The 21,873-nt window shown below is 48.0% G+C and overlaps 1 protein-coding gene across 3 annotated transcripts in view; it reads right to left on the bottom strand.

Moving 5' to 3' along the window:
- The window catches only part of SPTB (spectrin beta, erythrocytic), a 114,421-nt gene that overhangs the window by 45,522 nt on the left and 47,026 nt on the right, over positions 1 to 21,873 (bottom strand). For all 3 annotated transcript variants that reach the window (XR_012507492.1, XM_074365380.1, XM_074365381.1), the window contains exons 2-3: positions 16,713 to 16,911; positions 915 to 1,066 (exon numbers count right to left, since the gene is read on the bottom strand). Coding sequence is in view for 2 of the 3 variants with exons in the window: in XM_074365380.1 (XP_074221481.1) it covers positions 915 to 1,066; positions 16,713 to 16,860 (300 nt within the window). In the remaining variant the exon portion in view is untranslated. The remainder of the gene's footprint in view (positions 1 to 914; positions 1,067 to 16,712; positions 16,912 to 21,873) is intronic.

Genomic DNA, 21,873 nt, shown 5'->3' with positions numbered 1-21,873 from the left:
TAATGGGTCCTTCCCACCATCTGATCATCTCCGTCCGTATCCCCAAATGGCCACAGCCAGAGCTCAAGGGGACCACGACTGATGAGTAACTGCACCATTTGAAGGGTTCTTAATGGTAACTCTCTCTAGTGGGCTTTCAGTGCAGGGTAAGAGACAGTCTTTAATTTCAGTCTGGAGTTGAAAAAGCAATAGGAGAATGTGGTATCTTTCATTGAAACCTCGAGGATCTTAGACTACTTCATCAGGTACAGGCATCATTTTACACGTGGAGGAAATGAAGCAAAGAAGGTCCTGCCTGACAGGCCCAAGGTCACAATGACAGTAACTCAGCAAAACATGAGCCTTGACCTGGTTCTCCCACAGGGGCAGCATTACTGCTGGGTGGGTTACAAATCTCCACTTGTAAGAGTGATGGACCACAGGAAATTATCTTTCCTGCTTTCCTCCTGGTTCCGAGAAGGATGCAGATTTCTCCAGCTGAGTAATGGGATCCATCTGAGCCTGTGCGAGGAGGCTGAGGGGGGCCCACCTCAGGCCAGCCACAGATGCCCAGACCCCACGAGGAGAAAGTCAGGAGCTCTGCATGGCCTCTGGGAGGAGCACGAAGGAGTAGGAGTGGCTAGAAATTTGGAAATGCACTGGTAAAATGTAAATAAGGTTTTGATGATATATTGAATGGAAAGTGGCTGCATTTATGCTAGGACATGTTTAGATGATCATGTTCAGAGAGCCCAGTCAGCCACGTGGACACCTTGTGTGCATTATTAGTACTGAAACCTCTCAGAAGAATAGGGAGAAACACTGGAAGGTCATGAGAACTGGAGATACCCCCAGACCATGTCTTTCCTGATGCAGGGACAGAGCACCAGCCACGGGCCAAGGGAAAGGGGCTGCAGCACAGAAAGGGGCTTTACCAGCGTCTCTCCTGAGAGCACCTCCAGCAGTTTGATGAGCATCCTCCCATCCCGCAGGTCCTTGTAGAGGTCGGTGATACGGCAGGACACACGTGCCAGGTGTGAGTTCACCCATTTCGTGAAGGTCTTCTTCTGAACAACTTCCCGCTCATCTGGGTGGGGAGAAGAGCCTTGGGTGAGGTGCCTGAGGTTGGCAGGGTCCATTTGCAATGTGACTTGGGGTCAAAGCGTTTCATCTCAACCCCAGGGGCCCCCGACCCCAGGCAGAGGAGGTTGGTGTATCTATTTCATCTCCTTCTGAGGAGCATTTGTGACCAGAGCATATAGACTTTTGGCGACACAGGTCCACATGCCATGACTGGCAACAAAGAGGTAACTTCCACCACCATGGTAACAAGACACCCTAATCCAGGCATCTGTTTTCCGGTGCCTGTCAGAATGCTCTGTACCACTGGGCCAGTGAGCTCAGATTTCAACACCAGGTTCACCCGTCCACCCATCCAACAAATATCTCCTCTGCCTCCCGGCCCCTCCACCCCACCCCAACCACTCCTAAAAGTCATCCTTTAGGAGTCCGTGGAAACAGCACTTCTCTGGGAAGCTCCTTCGGACCCCTCGCCGAGGTTCGGTCTCCCCTTGTGTGCCCTGGCCTCCACATCTGCATTTCTCATTTCTGTCTCTCCTCGTCCTCCTATTAGTTGCAAATCTGTCCTTCCGGGAAGACTGCAGGTTCCTTGAACCCAGCAAAGTCTGTCTAGTTCACCTCTCTATCTCCAAGGCCTGGAGCCTGGCGCACAGTAGGTCTCCAGAGCTGTACTGGAGCTGACTGAGCAGATGTTTATTTAGCTCATATTGGGGCCACCCTGTACAAAGCCCGCTGATACATAAAACAATTGCTGCCCTCAAGGAGCTCCCGGTGGGCAGAGGAGAAGGGTGAGCATGGGAATAGTGAGCCTATGTGGGACGTGCGAGCCACATGGGGGGAGGGGCAGCGGGGGCTGGGGTGGGGGGCTGTGCATGGCCCTATGCCCTCTTTCCCACCCCCAGAATGGCACACACGGTTCCCCATCTTCAGACCTGGGAAGCTGACATGACACCCTACTCTAAGTCAGCCTCAGCCCAAACCAGGCTTCTGGCCGAGGCTGTACCAGTTTGGATGGGCTACCTCTTAGCACCTCTATTAAAATCAGTACTGTAAAATAAATGCTGGTGCCTGTCTGGTTAGGACTAGGCAGCTTGATCAAGATGCTGGAGAGAGAAAAAAGGCTGGGATAGCAGAAAGACTGGGGGAAGGGTGAAAGAGAGAGAGAAGGGAGGCAGAAACGACAGAAACAGGGAGAGAAGTCTGCTTTAGTGAACAGTTTGTGGCAACCTGCTTCTGGGCACTTTGGTTGAGGAATCCCAGCGGGAGCTGACCTGGCAGTGTGGCTGGGCGAAGGGCCACGGAGGATCCCTGGGGAGGATGCGTTCAGGTTGGTCATAGCCACGGCAGACCAGAGCGACCCAGCCAGGAGGGAACGTCATCGCTGCGGGAGCAGCCTAACTGTCTGCTCAGCTGAGCCTAAACCTTGGAAGGGTTGGCTTCTTAAGTTATTAAATGTCTGATTTAACAACAACAAAAACAGGATCCCAGCCAGCCTGGCCTCGAGGGTATAATCCTGGCAGTTCCCGAGGCTCCCAGCGTCAAATCTCTTCCTATTTTGTGGCCACTTTGGTGTTAGGAACTCAGAACCCTTTTTTGCTTATTCATTCATTCAGCAAACATTCACTGTACAGCCATCAGATGCCAGGCTCTGGGTGGAGGCGGACATTGAAGGATAGGAAAGGCAGCCCCGGTGCTTGATGCAGACAAACTCTATTATAAATATGGTGAGCACTGAAGTCACATGCAAAAAGCTCTATGGAAGTGGTCTAAACAAGATTTCCAAGGGGGAGTGTATAGCTCAAGGAGTAGAGCACATGCTTAGCATACACAAGGTCCTGGGTTCAATCCCCACTACCCCCTCTAAAAATAAATAAAAAATGTAATTACCTCCCCCCCAAATAAATAAAAAACAAACAAACAAACGATTTCCAAGAGGAGGAAAAATGCTATTGACTATACACATCCAAAATCAATATAAAATTTAAATGGCACTTGTTCATTCTGGGCCCCCGGGCAAAGTTTCAAGAGGAAAAGCCTCCTCACTTACTGGCACACTTCCCTGATTTCAAGGACTGCTTCAGCAAAACGTAACCGAAGTCTTGACGATATTTTGGCCAGAAAGTGATTGCATTTATGCTGAAGTGTGTTTAGATTCCACAGAGCCAGCCTCAGTCCCACGGTGCCTTCTCCAGAGACCAGATCTGTTCTGTACGAGGCTAATCCTTCCCATCAGATGTGGAGTTCTGTCCAAGGGACTCACCATCTTTGCCCCTTTAGAGATGAGCGTCTCAAAAAGCAAAAGTCCTTTCTTCCTTTCTTCTTTTCTTGTCTTTAAGAATCCAAAGATTTCATTATGTGGGTGCTGAGACCCATTTATTTGTGCTCAGCAAAGTGTAAGGAAGAGCTTCTGGTTGGGACATGGAATTTAATTCTAGGCTGCTGGACTGGAACACATATTGACGCAGACGTAAATCACCCTAAGGTCTCCCCAGTCCTCAACACACAAATAATGCTTCCTGGACCCCAAAATGCTGGAGCTATAGGTTGAGAGCTCAGGCAGGTGGCTTTCTGGCTGCTTTTTACTTGAAGGCTGGGGTGGAAGTGCCCAGAATCCCCAGCACCCTGAAACACTTTGCAGTCAGTGGTGAGAAAGGGGAAAAGTTCTGAGAGGTTAACGATGGTCATAGGAGAGGAAGTCCCAGGGGTGGGGATAAATTTCTACCAGCTCAGTAGCCCAGCTGCCCCTCATCAGGGAGAGGGTAGGGGAGCCAGCTGGGCTGGGAACCCCAGGGGTGCAGACAGACTGGGAAGGTGGCCGTACATTGGACCTGCTGTCCCCGGGGACCTGGGCCATCCTGCAGGGAGCCACTGTGGAAAAGAGGAGTCAGCAAAGCCCTGGCAGGGCCAGGCCTTATTTCCAGAGCCCTAACCCTGCCAGGCAGGGAAGGGGGCAAGACCAGCAGCACAGCCCGACTCAAAGCCACCAGAACCTCAGGAAATACTCATGTCTCAGTAACCATCAAGCTCAGGGCCCCTCCATTCCCGTCTGCTTCTCTCCCCTTTCCTTCCTAGGCTGTCGCCATTCTCCTCTTTCCTTAGAAAATTCACCTTCCTCTCTGACCAGCTGGCTAGAATTACCCTCTGGGTATGGTGACTGGGTGACCTTTCTCTTATGCGCCCCCACCCCCTACCTCAAAGGTTTAGTTTGAGGTCAAATAAACCCAACAAAACTCAAATACTTATCCACTAATGAGCTCATTCATGGGAAGGGCTTAAAACAGGATGTGGCACACAGAAAGCTTGCAGTAAATGTTAACTGTCATTGGTACCAGTGCCACTACTATCGTTACTACAAGCAGGGCCCTGTCCTGGAGGCTGCAGGGAGCACAAGGCAGGCTCACTGTCCCTGAGGGCCTCGCAATCTATTGGGGGAAACAAGACACAGACCCACAAGTAGTTCTGTAACCACATGAGATAAAGGGCAGTTCATCTCAACAATACAACAGCTGTTGCAAGGTAATATCAGATTAGTTACCAGATAAATGGCACATGTAAAATGGTCAGAGGTCAAAGACGAGAGAGGTCATTTCTAATTGCAGCAGTCAAGGGGAACCTTGTGAAGGAAACCACTTTGCACAGGCAGCGGAGGAAGGAGGGGAGCGGGGGAGACGGCAACCGGGCAGAGAGGCACAGAAGGATGGAGCTTGTTCAGGGGCCGCTGAGTAGCTACGGGTAAGAAGACGATGTGTGGAAAATAGGTTTTAGATTGGATGTGAAAAGCCTTGAATGAAAAGCTAAGAAGTTTAAATTTAATCTTAGAGGCAAAAGGAACCACGGAAGGTGTGGCAGGATCATTTTCTGAAATAGGAATTTAGAAGGCACCCAATGATAACAAAAAGACAAAATGTTTCAGCCTAAATGTAAACACAATTGTGCAAAATCAGTATAAATCTATTCAAAGGCTCCCAAGGCACACCAAAGATTTGAACAAATGGAAAGGCACACTCAGTTCTCGAATAGGAAAACTCAGTATCATAAAGATATCAATTTACTCTGAATTTCTGTATTTAATATTATCTAAAATATATTTAGACTTTATAATTTAAATTTGGGGGAGAACTAGACAAAATTAGAAAACTCATTGTAAAAATAAACAAAAATAGCTATGAAAATTTCAGAAAAGAAGAGTAATAAAGGGGGACCAACATTCCTAGGTGTTTTTCTAACAAGTATTAAAGTACAGTATAAAGTTAGAATAATGAAATTGCGTGGTACTAGCATATGAATAGATACATCAATGGAACAGAAATAGTCCCAAGTACGTATAGGCATTTACTGTCTGATAAAGGTGACACTTCAAATATGAAGGGGAAAGATAGATAACTGGGTACAGGGTATTGACAAAACTACATGACCACCCAGGAAAAATTAAGTTAAATTCATATCTCATACCCCAGGATAAATTTCATTTGAGTCAAAACTTGAAATGTGAAAAATGAAACCAATAAAAAACCAGAGTCAATTATGGTAGGATGTTTTTTATAATGTAAGTGTAGAGAAGGGCCTTCTAACTCTGACACAAAATCCAAAAGCCATGAAATAAAAGATTGAAAGTTCAATTGTGCTTTAAAAAAACCTTACATCACAAAGGGCTACCTTACATAGTCTGTAAAGAATATCTACAAATTAATGAGGAAAAAGACCAATAATCCAATTAAAAAATGGACATAAGAATGTGAACAAAGAGGTAACAGAAAAAAATTATAAAAAATGTATAAAAAGTTGTCCAAACTATTCATATTAGAAGTACAAATTAAAAGTATACATACACACACACACACAAATCTAATACATAGTCCTTAATTAGTTTGAACAAGTTAATCATAAAAGACATTTTTGAGACAACTGGGAAAATTTGAGTATTAAGTGAATATCAGATTGTATTAGGGAATTATTGTTAATTTTACTAGGTGTAATAATGGTACTACAGCTAGGTGGGAAATCCTCTTGTTCTGGTATACACACTAAAGTATTGGGGGTAAAATGTCATGATAATCTTCAGTTTACTTCAGTCTCAAAATGGACAAGCAAATATGGCCAAATATTAATAGTTGTTAAACCAAGGTGATGATTCATTATACTTCTACCTCTGCTTCTTGTATGTTTGAAATTTTTCACACTAAAAGCCCAGAAGTAAAATGAAAGTACACCAAGACACTATGTTTCACTTATCAGATGGGCTAAGATCCAAAAATGTGACAAATACCATGTTGGCAATGATGTAGGGAAAAAATATTCATGTTGCTGGAGAGGGTATAAAAGGGAATTTGGCAAGACGAATCAGAACTACAACTGTACATACTTTTGGACCCAGTAATTCCACTTCTAGGAATTGATCCTACAGACAGACTTAAACATTTGCAAAATAATCTACATACAAGTTTATTCACTGCATTTTTGGAAATAGTAGAAGACTGGAAACAACCTAAATGTCCACCCACAGAGGACTAGTTAAATTAAAGTTGTATGTCCATACAATGGAATACTATACAGCTGTAAAAAAGACTGAGGAGGCTGTTGATGTATTACTATAAAACAACCTTCAAGATATACTGAGTGAGACTAAAAATCACAGTATGGAACAATGTATAGTGGGATAAAAATGCTGAGAAAAACAATATAGACCATTTGCTTATATATACATAAGACATTCCTGGAAAGATACATGAAAAACTGATAACACTGGTTATGGGAAAAGAACTGGGTCTGGAGGACTGAGATGAGAATAAAACTTATTATTTGCCCTTTTATGTCTGTTGAGTTTTACCTAATGGGTGTCTATGTTACTTATTCAATACAGAAATATACTTTTCTTTTTCTAAAGAAAATATTAAACTTTTCTCTCCTCCTTTCTCTAAGATAGTTTAGTTCCCTTGTGGGCTCCTGCCTCAGGGGCTTTCACCAGAAAAATTCATAAGCATAGTTAACCACCTGGGCCCACAAGAGAGATGGAAGGGGGAGAGGGAGGAGGTTTATGCGGGGGGAGCATTCCTGATGCCTCCTGGGATGGAGCTTGGGAGCAAGGTCTGATGGCGAAGAGGTAGACCTCTGCCTCCCCGAGGCCACACAGCTACTCTCTGATTATCCCCTACAGGGGCATCAAAGCACGCATTTCTCCCCTTAGGGTCCAGGTTCTTTCCTTCTCTTTTGTTACACTTCTCCAGACTTCCTCTTGACCCTTCTTCTTTCAACTTCCCTCCACCACTCTTGGCAATAGCACACAATAGCTGCTGGCCCCACCCACTTTGGTACCTGCTTTACCTCCTGAAGTCACAGGCATCCCAGAAGTTTGTCATTACAAGTCCCCAGTGGGGCTGTTACAAAAATAAAAGCCTGTTGTCCATTGGCTGTTCTTAAGCTAAATGGTAAAGTTGAAATGTCTTATCTTCGGAAACTTAATCACCCAGTTCTAGGTCCATCTCTTTTTTCCTGCCATGGCTTCCTATAAAATTCCTTGACTGCTTCATGCCTCTCCCTGTTCTCTCTGTTAAAAATCTGCTCTCAAAAGGAGAGACTAGCAGCCTAAATATTCAATAGGGGATTATTTAATAATTTTGTTATAGTTATAAGTATATGAATAAGGTGAAATAAAAACTTTCAATGGCAAAAAGGGTATTGAAATGCATTTTAAGGGAAAATTCAGATTATAAAACTGCATGCATAATATGAACACAATTTTGTAGAACTATCTGCATAGATTCACAGAAGAAAGCTAATGCTGGGTGTTGTTACTGTTGGGTGTTAAGATTGTGGGTGACTATTTTTTGCTTATCTATGTTTACTAAAATGTCTGCAATGAGCATGTATTACTTATATAATAAGAAACAACAGGTGTCATGAAGGAAAATAGGATATAAAATTCAAAACCTGAGGAATAAACGACTTATAAAAAGGTATCCTTCTTGAGGAAGCCTGCATTTTTACCAGCACATGGGTTTAAGCTACGGGTAAAGCTAGGTGGTCAGAAAGGCAAGTGGGAGAAAAGGTACCACGGGAGGCCATGGACCACTAGCTAGGGCCTGAAAACAAGCATTTAATGTTGAGCCCTTTGCCGGTTTACAACTTGGGATTTCTTTCCTTCTCATGCCAGGAAGCTGAGTTTAGGGAACCTGAGTGAGTGATACCTTAACTCCCATGAACTTGTGATAAACTTCAATGACAGAGATGCCAATCCATTAAAAAGCCTGCCATAGGGGCAGACTGTTTGGGGGCACATCATAAATGATGCTACTGGCACAAATTCCACTCTTTCTGTTTAGTTTGGAGAGGAATTTTTCTTTCAACCAACCAGCTTTCATCACACTGGTATTGTGAACAGTTAGAACATAGGTCCCCTGCCCATACAGATTTAAGATCCAGCTGGGGCTGGGGCTGACTCTAAGAGAGAACTTTAAGATGCCTACTACATACTCAAAAACACATTTGAACATATAGATACTCCTATAAGTGCAAGGATAAAGCCCATAAGACTGACTTCAAGTGTTCAGAGTTCAACACTAGGATGCTAGTTAACTAGATCTGAGTACATTAATAAAAAAGATTATACAGAAATGAAAATGGTAATCTGTATGTTTACACACATGAAAAGATATTCATAGTATATTGCTCAGTGAAAAATGTTCTAAGATTATAATATTATAGGTAATGTTAATATTTACACATACACATACAGCCATATATCCATAGGCATTACAATATCTATATGGAGTATTAACAATGTTTCTAGTTTTCTCTTTTTTATCTGCCTTTCTGATCTTTTCTACATGAAATATATATTCTTGTTTAATAAAAATATTTAAAGATCTAAAAGTAATCACCCTATTTTTTAAAAAATAAAATAGCATCTTTACATATTGTAGGAAAATAAAAGTTATCATAGATCAGTTTCAATTAAAAAAATTTTTAAAGAAGCCTAGTTTTGAACCAGCGTTTGAGGATGATAATGGTTTTAGAATGGCAGAGAAGGAAGGGGTAATCTTGGTCAAAGCCCCTGGTGGGGCAAACACATATGTGTGTGCGGATGTATGCATGTTAGGTACATGTGGGTGTATGTTTTGTGGGTAAGGGTGAGAAGCAGTTAACTTACCAGAGCAAAGAAGTTGAAGGACAATCTAGGGAATTTGAACTTTATACTCCATGTAAAGAAGAGCCTGAAGGTTCTTAATTAAAGTGGTATCTCATTAAAAATTTGTAGGAGGGAAAAGATTCTAACTGCCCTGCATAAATGGGATTGGACAGGGGAGAGGCTGGAGCCTGGGAAACTGGCTCAGAGGCGGCTGCAGAAGTCTCTGTTTTAGGTGCTGTGACCCCACTGACATGTGAACTAAGGAAATGAAGTGACAGGAGCTGATATGGACAACATCACAGAACAAGGGTCCCCCGGCCTGGCAGGGGACAGCATTTGGAGGCTGTAAGACAGAAATTAAAATGAGTTCAGGGCTTTGATCAAAGAGGCACAGGAGGCTAGTGGTGAAATGAAAATGGGAAGAGATGTCTCCGGTGGGATGTGGAGGAGATAAAAGCAGGTATGAAGGACATTCAAGAAAGGCCAAGTGCTGTAGCCCAAACAGCACAGGGATGATTTTAAAACCCTGGGATTCTAGTCTTGTCCTGGCATTTTCTGCCGTGTGACCTCCCTCATCTCTAAAGGGGGTGGAAATAGCTATACTCTGCCTACTTCAGAGTGGTTGCTGTGTCAGTGAGATCATCTGGACAAAAGGCACCTGGAACACTAAGCAGCCGTACACATACCCAGCACTGTTGTCATGCATGCAGGTGGGGGCCACAGGGAGAGATGGCACATGCTGAGAACACGAGGTCACAGAAGACAGGATGGTCCAGACTCAGCCTCAGCCCAGCCTTTAATTAACAGAGGACTTCTGGAGAACCCACTGATTTACCGAAAAGGATTGATTCCCTTTCCCCAATCCAGGAACCAAAGCTCCACAGCTCAGGGTAGAGGCACACGGTCAGCGTTGCCTTAAGGGGGTTTCCTCCCAGGCTATGAGCTGGAAAGGCCTCCCACACCATCTGGTTCAAGCCCCTCGTGTTACAGGTGAGGAAACCGAGGCTGGGAGGAAAGAAAAGTAAATTGGCCAAGGTCACCTAACCAGGGAAGTCCATGATGGCAGAAGAACCACACTGCTGGGATGGACCAGGTTCTCCTCCCTCTGGCCACCAAGCTGACCCACACAGCCACCTTATCTGTCCTGGACTTTTGTACAGCCTCCCACAACCTGTGCTCCCCTCTGAAGCCAGAGTGACCTTCCAAATCTAAATGTAACTATGTCACTTCCATGTGAAAAGCACTTTGATGGGTGGGGAGCAGTGCCACCCCTCTGGCCCCCTACTGAAGGCCACAGCCCCTGTCCTGAGCCCACAGCTCTCCCTGCTAAAGGCTCCCACCTTTTAACCCTTCAACTCTGCCACTCCTTTCCAAATATCACCTCATTAAACTCCTCAGCCACCCCTTTTAAGTTTCTTGCTGCTTCCGGCCAGGACCCTGAAGATGTCTGTGGCCTGTAAGGCTCCTAGTGATGTGGCTCCTGCCCACCCCTCCTATCTCCAGCCACCAGTCCCCTCACTCTCATTCAGACAAGCCCCTACTCATCCCTGGATGAGAGCTAAGCTGTAGGTTATGCGATAAACTCACAGTTCCCACTAAATCTTCATAGCTTTTATCATAATTTGTCATGGTGCCCATGTCTACATGCACATAGACACATGTGTGATTATTTGAGTCACTTCCCCCTCACTAGACTTAGAAAGAGATTCCCTAGTTGATTCGGTTTCCAGAGTCTGAAGGCCAAACGATTCGGAGGCAAAATGCTCCCAGAGACTCAGCTGCTACCAGCCTCCCTGTCATTCTTTCTCAGTGATGTGATAAAAAGGGAAAATGAACAGTTGCTACAGATGCTCTGAAAACAGCACTCCTGGTGCCTCATCAGTCAAGCAGAGTGAAGTGGGGCCCAGTGGGGATGGGGTGGGGGGGGGGGTTGCTGGCTGCTCCCAGGAGCCAGAAGCACAGCCAGAACTTGCCCTTGGGAATGAAGCTGACAGCTGGCCGGAATGTCCCAGAGATGGAGGAGGCTATTCGCACAGCTCACTCAGACTGCACCGCATGGGGAGGGAACAGAGTCTTATTATTAACCTCAGAGTATTAATATTTGATAAAGCATCTTCACAATGAAAGATAGCAGTCACCCAGAGAAGGGGACCAGTCGTGGTTCTGCAAAGCCTTCTCCAAGAGGAAGACCAGCTTTGATCAAGAAGGGAGAGGGGACGATGGGAGAAAGTGTTATGCCCAGGGGAAACTGCCCTGGACCACACAGTGCAGGGGGCACACAAGCCTCCTCGTAGGTGGGTCTGCACAAGTAACTAACAGGTTTATCTGCACAGTGGCCTGTTTCAGGGGCGGGAGGAGCACTCACAATGGCGGACCTCAAAGAGAAAGATGCTGAGCCAATTATTTTTTTTCTTCTGACAGTACATTGAAATGATTGCTGCTGATTATAGAGATTTCCATGAATAGTACATTTTCCCAATATACAGTCTCTAGATAGAACTTTGTTCTATGTTTTGAAATCTGAGAAGAAAATATTTTAAAAACTTCTCATTAATGATGCCATCTTCATTCTCACAGGTAGCTTAAGAGAGACATTTGGACCGTTAACACCTGATGCCTTGGTCTCCAGCAGCTGCTTCTAAAACTGTCCACTCAACAGGCTGCTAGGAAACTGCTGACCCCTTCCTGCACAACTATGGAGAAATCCTGCTCTCTGAAAGAAATCTTTCACCTCCTAGACACAAAGCCCTTCTCAGGCAACTGGGGCACCTGGGCCCAGCGTCATTCCAGTGCAGATGGGAGAAGGGGCAGGTGGGGTGAGGCCAAGCATCACTTTTCGCCACCAAAGTCAGGAAGGAGCCCATACCACCCTCTTCAGGGAGTTTCCAGGGAGTTGAGGCTGGTGGCAGTCAGAATTTGAGGGCCACTGTCAAGGTTCTGATGGAATACTTGCCTGTCACAGAACTTCACCTTAGGGCCTGGGCACAGTGGGTCTGGAAGACATTCAAGGTTCAAAGTGGCAGCAACCATGTGCTTCAGAGCACAGGGACACCGCCTGCAGTGCACCTGCTGCCCTGTTTCTCTGAATTGTCCTCAACCAACCTCACCACTCCCCCTCACCTCATTTCTAGTAAGAAAGCTTCAAAGACAGAATGCAGAAAGGAAGCATATCTCCATTCTGAAACATCATTTGGTTTCTGGTTTAAAGCCAAAACCAGAGTGGGCTACACAATTTTGTGTACTCTGCCTTAAAAGGGCAGCTCTCTGTATTCTATCCCTTACTAATAATTGGATGAATCAAAGAACAGGAGGAAGGACATGTCAAGTCCTCGTCTTCTCACAGGCCTTCTCAGGAGGCCCTGGATTGCTCTCTGCACTGCAGCCTTTCAGATGCCAATGCAGAGGGTTTCTCTTTTTAGGGCATCTTTCTATTGCATTGCTCCTCTCCTTCCTCTCCCAGCTGGACCACATCTGCCTGGAGGCAGCGTCCTCACCCAAATCCCAGGAGCCCACAGCTACGCATGAGGGGGTGTACAGGCAGGCAGAGCCTCCTCTGGGATGAGGAGAGAGGGCACAGAGGGTAGGCATTCCAGCTGGAAATTCCTTGCAGCCTGCAGGACTTCGTCCCTCATCCAGACTCGTAAATGTTTACCTAATGGCTCTCCAGATGAAGGACAGGAAATGGGTGAGGGACAATCAGGGTGGCTCAGGGGACACTGGGAGCATTTTTACCGAGACACAAAGGCTGGAACCTCTTGGAGGGATAGGAACTTGGGCTTTCCAGCTGCTCCCCTTCCTCTGATCTTTCAAAGCAGGTCACCAAAGTAGGAAGCTGCTAGAGGCAGTCACCAAAGCAGAGGTTGGCCCCCTGTTCAGGAAGAAGCCTCAGGACTCACCTACCACCAAACCCCAGGAAGTGCTGCCAGCTGTAGAGGCTGACACTGAGAGCAACACCTGCCCAGGGCCCTACTGGGCAAACATTCTTGCCGGGCCCCCAACCCTCCCCTCGGCATTGTCAAGGTCAAATTCATCCCTACGCAGGCAGCTCCTGCAACGTGTTCTTACCCACCTCCCCCGTTTGCTTTAGTCAGCCTGATCCACAGTTCCAAATCCAGAGTAATTCATTCCGGAGAGAGGTCAGGTATTTGTATACCAATGTGGCAGTTTCCAGGCAGAATAACCAGATGGCTTGTTTATTTCAGCCCAGGGAGGAAGAGCTGGGAATGGTTTGAAAGGCAGAATAGGGAGTATTTCCTTTGGAGCTGAGAGGACTTAAGAGGCAGAAAAGATGGAGTCCCGTTAAACAAATGTAAGTCTTCTGACCATAGGTCACTAAGTGGAGAAGGACTGGGAGGAGCTGCCACTCTAAGAAGAGAATCTAACAAGGTCTCATTATCCTTTGGTTTCTTGGGCCTCCCAGTCACCCAGCTGATGATGAGACACAGCTGGGATCCTGGCTGGACGGCCTGAGGAGAATGATCTGCACAGCAGGGGGCTTCACCCTCAGGGGCACTGGGTCCCTGGAGACCAAGCCAAGCACTCCAAGCACATTAGCCTAATTTCACTGGCCCCTGGCTCTTTCTTCCAACCCAAGCAAGGGTAAGGGTTAAAAGGAAGAAACTGGCCCTGGAACAGGCCAAGGTACCCGGGACATTGAGCTAATGATCTTGAATTTCTGAAGTCTGGAGAAGAAAAGCGACAGAAAGATATACTCCTAAGAAGATCTCCTGTAAATAGTAACATTAACTAAATTAAACATAACTAAATACTAACGTAGTATTTTATTCATAAAAACTTCCATAAGCTGAATCTTCCCTGATCTTTACAGCAACCTTGGGAAAGTGCTACTGTCTGCAATTTGTAAAACAGGAGATTGACTCAACCGCCCTCCGTAGCAGCAGCATTAGTGGTGGAACAAGGATCTGACTCTGGGTCTTGTGACATTTTCCTCCTCACTCCAGGACCTCCGATTTCAGAAAGAAAAGGTCAGGCCCATCCGTCCCATTGTCCCACTGTCCTACAAAGCAGATCACCACCACCTTATAAGAAATTCAGGGCTGCATGCCTTCTTAGGAGAAGGGGAATGGCTGTGGAGCATGCTGAAATGATGGGGCCAAAGGCACTTTCTGCTTCCTAAGCCTCTTTGGAAAGGCTGAACCCTGTCTAGACTGCCAAGCAGCCCCAAAGGCAGCACCAAAGAGAAAAATGTCAAGAAGTTAAAACCTGGGGAGACTGACATTCCCTTTCTCTGCTCTGCCTGCCTACCAGGATGGTCCGTCCGGCCCACTCTAATTTGGACCTTCTCAAAGCTTTAGCTTCTTCCACTGGTCACTCACAGTGGACTCTCAGGAGAGTAAAGTCAGCAAACTTGTGAGGTTTTTGTTTGTTTTTTTAAAATCCTGAATGGACCCCAAACTTCTGTGTTTACTTTTTAGCCAGATGTTCTGACGGCTAAGATTCAGGCTTGCAACTCTACATTCTGTGATTCTTCTCCCCCGGGAGGGCTTTCAGATTCTTTGATCGATAAGATGCACACTCTAGTGAGGGAGAAGCAAGGCTGGCAGAGGCCCTTTCCTGATCAACCCACTTCCATCAGTTTCCCGGCTACTCATCGGACCAGGCTACCATACATATCAGCCACCTGGACCACCTCTTAGCCCATCTGCCCATCAGAATCACACACACCCTTCAATCCCCAGCCCAAGGCCACCTCTTGCACAAACGAGTCTCTGATTATCCCTGCCTCTCCTCGTTTGTTCTTTCATTGCTATTTAATTAAGTGTCCTTCCCCCAGTTCTTCTCTAATTCTACTCTTGTGCTAATTAATTAAGAACATTGTTCATTTCCCTAATAGATCATATACTCCTCAGAGACAGATACTGTGTTGAATCCAACTCAGGATTCCCCCTCCATGATCATGTTTGGCAAGGGGATTAGTTTTACATGTAGTAGGAATATGATCGATAATTGTTAAAATGAAATTTACCTTGGTTTCTTAAAAAACAGGTTACCTATGACACAGATCAAAGGATCCCTGCACAAAAGACAGCCCCACTCTTCAAGCTGTCCTTGGGCAAACTTTATGGAATATGGTACCTCTCTCTCCAGTTGCATCCCCAGGGTCCCTGCAGCCAGACTCAGCCAGCATGAGACACAGAGAAGGTCAAATCAGACTGACAAAGGCAAGGTTCCGAGTTTGGTTAAAGATGTTAAAATTACAAAAGCAAAAGCAAGGAGTTGGTGCTATTATATGTCCCCAAGGAAAATCAAAGAAGGATTTTGGTGGGTAGGGGATAGTGAGGATGAGCTGGAGGAAGAAGAAAGGGAGTTTCCTGCAAAGAGCAAGGACCAAAAGGTGATGGCTGAGACCTGAAAGGATTTCCCACCATGACTAGGGAATGAGAAACCTCATCCCTTTTATGGGGAGGGGAAGCCCAGACACTCCTGAGGTGAAAGGTCATCATGGTCTCAGAGGGGGTCCTGCTCATGCCTCGAGATCAGCTGGAAACTGGCATCTGGGAGCAGAATAGAGGGAGGAAAGGTGGCCGAATACTAGCAGAAACCTCAGATGGGTCCGTGAGCGAGGGAGCAGTTGGGGGAATCACCTCAGAAAGTCTTATGCGAAAGGCTGTGCCCTTCCTATAGGGTGGAAGATGGGAACAATCAATGATGGGGGAAGCAAGCCTGATTTGGGCCCATCACTAGTGGAGCAGGTGAAGGAATCCACCCCTTTCTCTGTATACACCCACACCCCACCCCATATAACCCCAACTTTCTTTATTGGCCAAGGACTTAGGGTTAGAACATAGCTACCCTGGGCCAGGCTCCAGGGCGGCAATGGTTACAGGGTTGGTAGGGGGAAAGAAATCCAAAAATCAGATCTCTGCCAGCAGGGGGAGGAGAGGCCATTTCTACTGGAGATTAAAGATTTCTCTCTCTCTCTCTCTCTCTCTCTCTCTCACACACACACACACACACACACACACGAATCTATTATGAACCTGCTAAGTAAAAACCTAATTCCAGTTTAAGGATAAGAGGTTTAGTCCAGAAAATCCTCCTTTTGAGGCAGTGTGGGGAGGATGTTATCTGTTCTCAATTTCCTATCAAAGCACTCCTTCTGGGACCACATAGAAGATGACGACAATTCCTCTACCCAGGATCAGGCACGCAGGAGATGGAGGTTCATAATGAAGCCCCACACACCTCTGCCTGGCTGCCGCCCCTCACACACTCCTTTGCCCAGACTTTCTTTTACTTCTGACTTTGGCCACAGGTCATTCAGGACGGAGGCAGAAGGCAGGGCCCATCTGGCTCCACCTCCCTCCTCGGAGGAAGTGGAGCATGCAGGGGGAGCAGAGGCTGCCTGATCTGTGCCCGCTCCTGAGGGGGCCACGCAACCATGTCTCCATCACCGTCCTGCCAGGGCTCACACCAACGCACACAGAGGATGCATCACAGGCGGGAAGGGCAGGGAACCTCGGGATTGGGAGAGCGGCTCCCCAACCCCCACGGCCCCAAATAGTACCTGCCAAGGCCTTGATCCGGGACCTCTCAAAGAGCCTGGCTGAGCTGTTGTCATTATCCAGCTCATCATCCGGGGCATCCCAGCGGGCATTGATCCGGCTGTACGATGGCTGGTTGCCTACGTTTTCAAACTCCGTGGCCGATGTCATGTCAGCAGGCTCTCAGCAGCTATGCCTGCCTCAGTCTTCATGGAAGGGTCCCTGGGAAGGGGACAGCAACACAGTCAAAGGGTTAGCTCCCACCCGCATGGACTTTGTCTCAGGGGAAACTTATTTGGAGCGTCCAACAGAAGTAGATCTTCGCGGGAGCAGCACACAGTGCCCTCTGCTTGGTCATACTTCCTACCCAGGGTCTCTGGGTCTTCAGTTATAAAATATTGCAGCAGCAGCAGCAGCAACAGTAACGGCGGCGGTGGCGGTGGGAACAGAGAGCTGCATGCAGCATGGGTCAGGACGACCAGCAGGTGGAGATGTAAGTCGCAGCAAGCCCGCTTCCTCCAAACCCGCTGCCACCACCGCAGAGAGGGCTGGCTCTCCTGGGAGCCAGGAGGCTCATAGGAACGAGCTGGGAAGAGCAGTCGCACCCCAGGGAGTGGCGCCAGGACCCACCCTGCGGGGGGTGGGGACAAGGAAGCAGAGGGGAGAAGCTGGGAGTTCGCTGAGTCTGACTCAAATATGTATCAGTGGGGAGAGAGAGGAGCATGAGCTTTAAGCTGCCACTGGTGCCACCAGCCCCAGCAGCTGCACTGGGCAAAGTTAACTCCTCCCAGAGGCTCCCTCTGAGTTCTTTCCCTGCAGCAAACATTCAGAAAGCTGAGCTCTTGGTCTTGCCTTCTCTGAAGTGCGACCAGGTGCTCAGACAAGTTCTCCTGTTCTTCCCTGACAGACCAAGGAGCCCAGATGAGTCTGCGGTTGCATCAAAGCGGTTAGCATGATGGTGGGGTGGGGGGCGAGGGGATCCCTCCCGACAAGGAGCCATGTGTTCATCTATGCCGTGAACATCAGGAGCACTGCGTCCTCACTCCCCTGTCATTTATCATGTTTCCTCATTCATTCATTCATGATTAGCTCAGATATGCACCAAGTCCCAGTGAGGTGGCAAGCACTGTGCTAGGCAATTATGAATAAGACAGGAAGGGCCCTGTCTTCATGGAGTGTATACTCTGGCAGCAAGAGATATGATTAAAGAAGCCATTACAACAAGGTGTGATGCTGGATGCTGGGCCACAGCTGGGAAAGGACAAGGGAATGTGAGGGACTCATAGTGGGGCTGGGTGTTGAGGGAAGGAAAGTTTAAGCTGATTCCTAAAGGAAGCTTGGAGGCACCCTGTAAAGGGACAGATGGAAAGGAATGAGTCCAAACAAAAGGAATAAAGAGCAGATGCAAAGTTCTGAAGGTAAGAAAGGATCCAGTAAAACTTAGGAACCTCACGACGACGTAACTGGAGGGTGAGGGCGAGGTCGGAGAGAAAAGTGGAACACGGGGCTAGCGAGGCCAGGCAAGGTCCTGAATGCCTTGGACTTTTGGAACCAGACTAGCTTCCCTTCAGTCTTAATTTCCTCACCTGTACCTGTCATTCAGTCATCTCCCCAGGGAGCTTAAGGGACTCCAAGATCAAGACTTGAAAGAACAGGGAGCCCAGAGCCTTCACATCCAAGAGAACAAAAGGGGGTGGGGGAGGGGAGGCTGAGGCAGACAAATGACAAGTGTTGACAATTAGTGAGCTGGGAGGTAAGCCTCTCCCTCCAGGAGTGTGTGCGCACACACTACACACACACATACACGCTCACACACACGCGCGCAGTCAATCTACCCGAGCAGGCACAGGCTGGAGGAAGAAATCAAGCAAGCTCACCAAGCCAAGTGTAACTGCAGTGCTCCAGCTCTTATTTTTCAGACAAAATCACTTCAGACTCTCTTCCCCAGTCTGATCGATCGATCCCACCACTACCCTTTGAGGTAAGACAGGAGCCAGCATTATCCACCCTAATTGCAACCAAGGAGGAAACCAAGGCTGACTAGGATGAGGCCCCCCCACCAAGGTCACCTAGGGAGTTACTGCTGTGGCTGAAAAGGGGCCACGCTGGGAGGAGGCCACTTTATCCCCCTTGAGTGGGTGGGTTCCCTAAGGAAGCAGCAGGGGAGAAAACATGGCACACGGGACAGAGGGCATTGCCCAGCTTCCAGGGCTTGGCCAAGGTGTTTGCTACTCAGGAGAAGGGAGGGTCAAGGTGGGGACGACAGCCATCATCCCAAACAGGTGCACCTGAGATCCCAGCCCTGGGTCTGAGAACACCTTGTCCGTTCTGACAGCTCATCGTCTTCCACAAAAGGACACGCTACTTCCAGGGCCGAGATGTCCCACTCAGCTGGCTGGGGGCTGGGCAGAGATGGCTAGGCAGGACTCCCCATGCCTTTCCCCACTTCCCTCAGGGGAAACTACTGCCAGCTCGAAGCGTGAGCAGGAGAGGGACGGACAGGCTGACGGGCTCCCGCGGGGCCGCCAGCCTGTCCAGCAGCCCCGAGCGGGGCCGTGCTGCCAGACGCAGGAGGCGAGGTGAGATCAGATCCTGCGTGCGGGAGGTAACCGGACCCTGGCTCTCCTTCTCATCTAGGCTATTTTTGAGAGTGGCTGAGAGAGGCCCAGGCCACAGGGCCGGGGGAGTGAGATTACCTTTGCCGCAGCTCCGTAAATAAGTCTGCCCCAGAAAGAGGAGCCCGAGCAGGCAGACCGGCAGGCCCAGCAGCATTCAAGACAAGATTGATGGCTCCGGGTGCAGGAGAGCAGCCACTCGACAGCAATTCATCCTGCTTAAAAATGCCATGCCTCCCGCGACCGCAGCTCGGAGAAGGCAGCAGCCAGGCAGTGGCTCTGCCAGGAACATGGAAAAAACACATGTGGTGTCTAAACACACAACTCTAGGGGTGTGTGTGTGTGTGTGTGTGTGTTTAGAAGGGTCAGATCCCTGAAGACAAACACCAAGGAAAGAGCTTCAGAAATGACAGAGGCCCTCTTCCTCCCGGCCCCCAGCTGTGCCCACCCCAGCAGCCTGCCCAGATGGCATCCCATCAGAGCCAAGGGGGTGGGGGGCGGGCAGTGTGCTGGGTGGCAAGGGGAGGATCTTGGAGAATCAGGTGTGAGAGGCAGAAGAGAAGAAACTAACAAAACAGGAAAGCTACAGCTGGTTATTCCAGGAAGACCAAACCAAACAAAAAAAAGTCCCTAAAACCAAACTCAACCCAGTGCTTTCCCAGGATCACCCGTAACTTATACAACGGCCCTCCAAAGGTTTGGCAATAAAGAAACCACCATGACTGAAAAGAATAGCGTATGCCGGGGACTCACAGTGGGGACATCTAGCCAAATGGACAGTTGTGGAAATGACACTGAAGTTGGTATTGGAGAGGAACTTGGAGCTGAGGCGATTCAGTCATGTTTTTAAGGGTATAAGTTATCTATGCAGCAAGACTGGCCCCCATGAGCATGGCAGCGGTCATAGAGCTAAAAATAGGTCCTAAACTGCACTTCACTTCCTTGCCAGGAACAAAGGTGTGAGAAGTACTTCCTTGTCCAATCACTCCCCAATTCACCCTCAAGCCCCTGGAAGTCTTTCTCATAACCCACCAGACCCTCGTCAGAGTGTAGGTAGGTCTTCTCTGATGCGTGGGGCTCTGTGCCTAGGAGAGCCCACCTTCCCTGTCCATCCGCCTGCCTGTCTAGCAGCTGGGTAGGCCTGTCTCCAAATGCACAGTCCAAGGCTCAGCCTCACCCGGCTGACCTAGGCTGCCTCTGGCCCCAGGTTACATTTTGAGCAGGACGGGTCCCTAGAAGACTTGCCCACAGCTTGGTCCTGAAAAGCTCATGTGATCGCACACTCACTTGCAGAAGGAGCACCTCCCTGGAAAATGGATTTCACAATATCACTGATGCAATCCACAGCTCCGCCCTTCGCTCCTGTGCCCAGGGACCCATCCGCTTCGGATATCAGGTGTTAGGCCTCGGAATTTCAACCCCACGTGCTATCCCCACTTCTCCATGGGGTGGGTAGGAATCCAAGAAGTGGCTGTGGTGGCAGCTCCTCTCCCTGCCTGCAGGGTGCTGCTGGGGCCCTAGTTAGTGCTCACTTAAGCCCTCCCCGTGGCGCTGAGCAGAAGAGGATGGATGCTCTTTTCTTCCCCTCCCTACTCCATCTCCTCTTTCCTGGACCACACAAATGTGAGCAGCAACAAAGCCCAGGAGTGAGAAATGGGGGAACTATGGACTGATGCCACCCTTTCTTAGCAGGAACAAGGGTGCAGGCTATTGCAATAGCTTAAATACAGTCTTTCTTACACTGAGAAGTTAGACCCTCTCTATCTTTATTTTCTCTTTAACTGTAAGGTTTGACCTCCTTGCCAGCTTCTTATTTTGTCCTGCCCCTTTACGCTACTTCAGACCTGCTTTTAACATGTTTTGGTACTATGGCAGCCCAGGTCAGAAGATTAAATCCTAAAATTTCCCTGGAACTTTTCTGCCAATGCAATGACCAAAACAGAACATTCTTCTACTCCCATGCATCGTAATCTCACTGCATATTCAGACACCTTAAAGAACAGTCAAATACATAAACACTCACTAAAACAGCACGAGAACCATGAGACACCCAGTGCAGAGTACTCTAAATCTATCTCCAACTTCCTTCCCATCCCCAAGCTTTAGTCTGGCACCTCCATCTGTCTACCAGACGTCTCCACCTAGAAATTACAGCTCAGTATACTACAGCTCAGTATGGCTAAGAATGAGCACACACCTCCCAGGACAGCAGAACAGGGAGTTTTAGGATCACAGGTGATCCTAAACAGGGAGTTTTAGGTGACAGGGTGACAGCGAGGTCCAGGTGAGCATACCACCTGTGGGTGGCATCACCAGCGGTACCTGAGCCAAGCTGCTTCCTCTCCTCAGAGCACACTCTGCTTTCCCACATTCCACAGTTCCCACCCCGACCCAGCCTGGCTGCCAGTCCATCATTAGCAGGGTGTGGTTTGAGGTTCTTAAAGACCAGATTTGTATCCATGGTGGCCAGCATCAGGGTTCCCAGTGCATTTACAGCATTCTGGTCATTCTAGTCCACTGCTGTTTGGTAAGGTCTTACCCAGACCCTTCTGCTCCAACTTTGCCACCA

The sequence above is a fragment of the Camelus bactrianus genome, chromosome 6 (assembly GCF_048773025.1).
Source record: "Camelus bactrianus isolate YW-2024 breed Bactrian camel chromosome 6, ASM4877302v1, whole genome shotgun sequence".
Classification (NCBI taxonomy): domain Eukaryota; kingdom Metazoa; phylum Chordata; class Mammalia; order Artiodactyla; family Camelidae; genus Camelus; species Camelus bactrianus.
The sequence above is the reverse complement of the archived record's forward strand: the minus strand, read 5'-3'. Positions and strand labels throughout refer to the sequence as shown.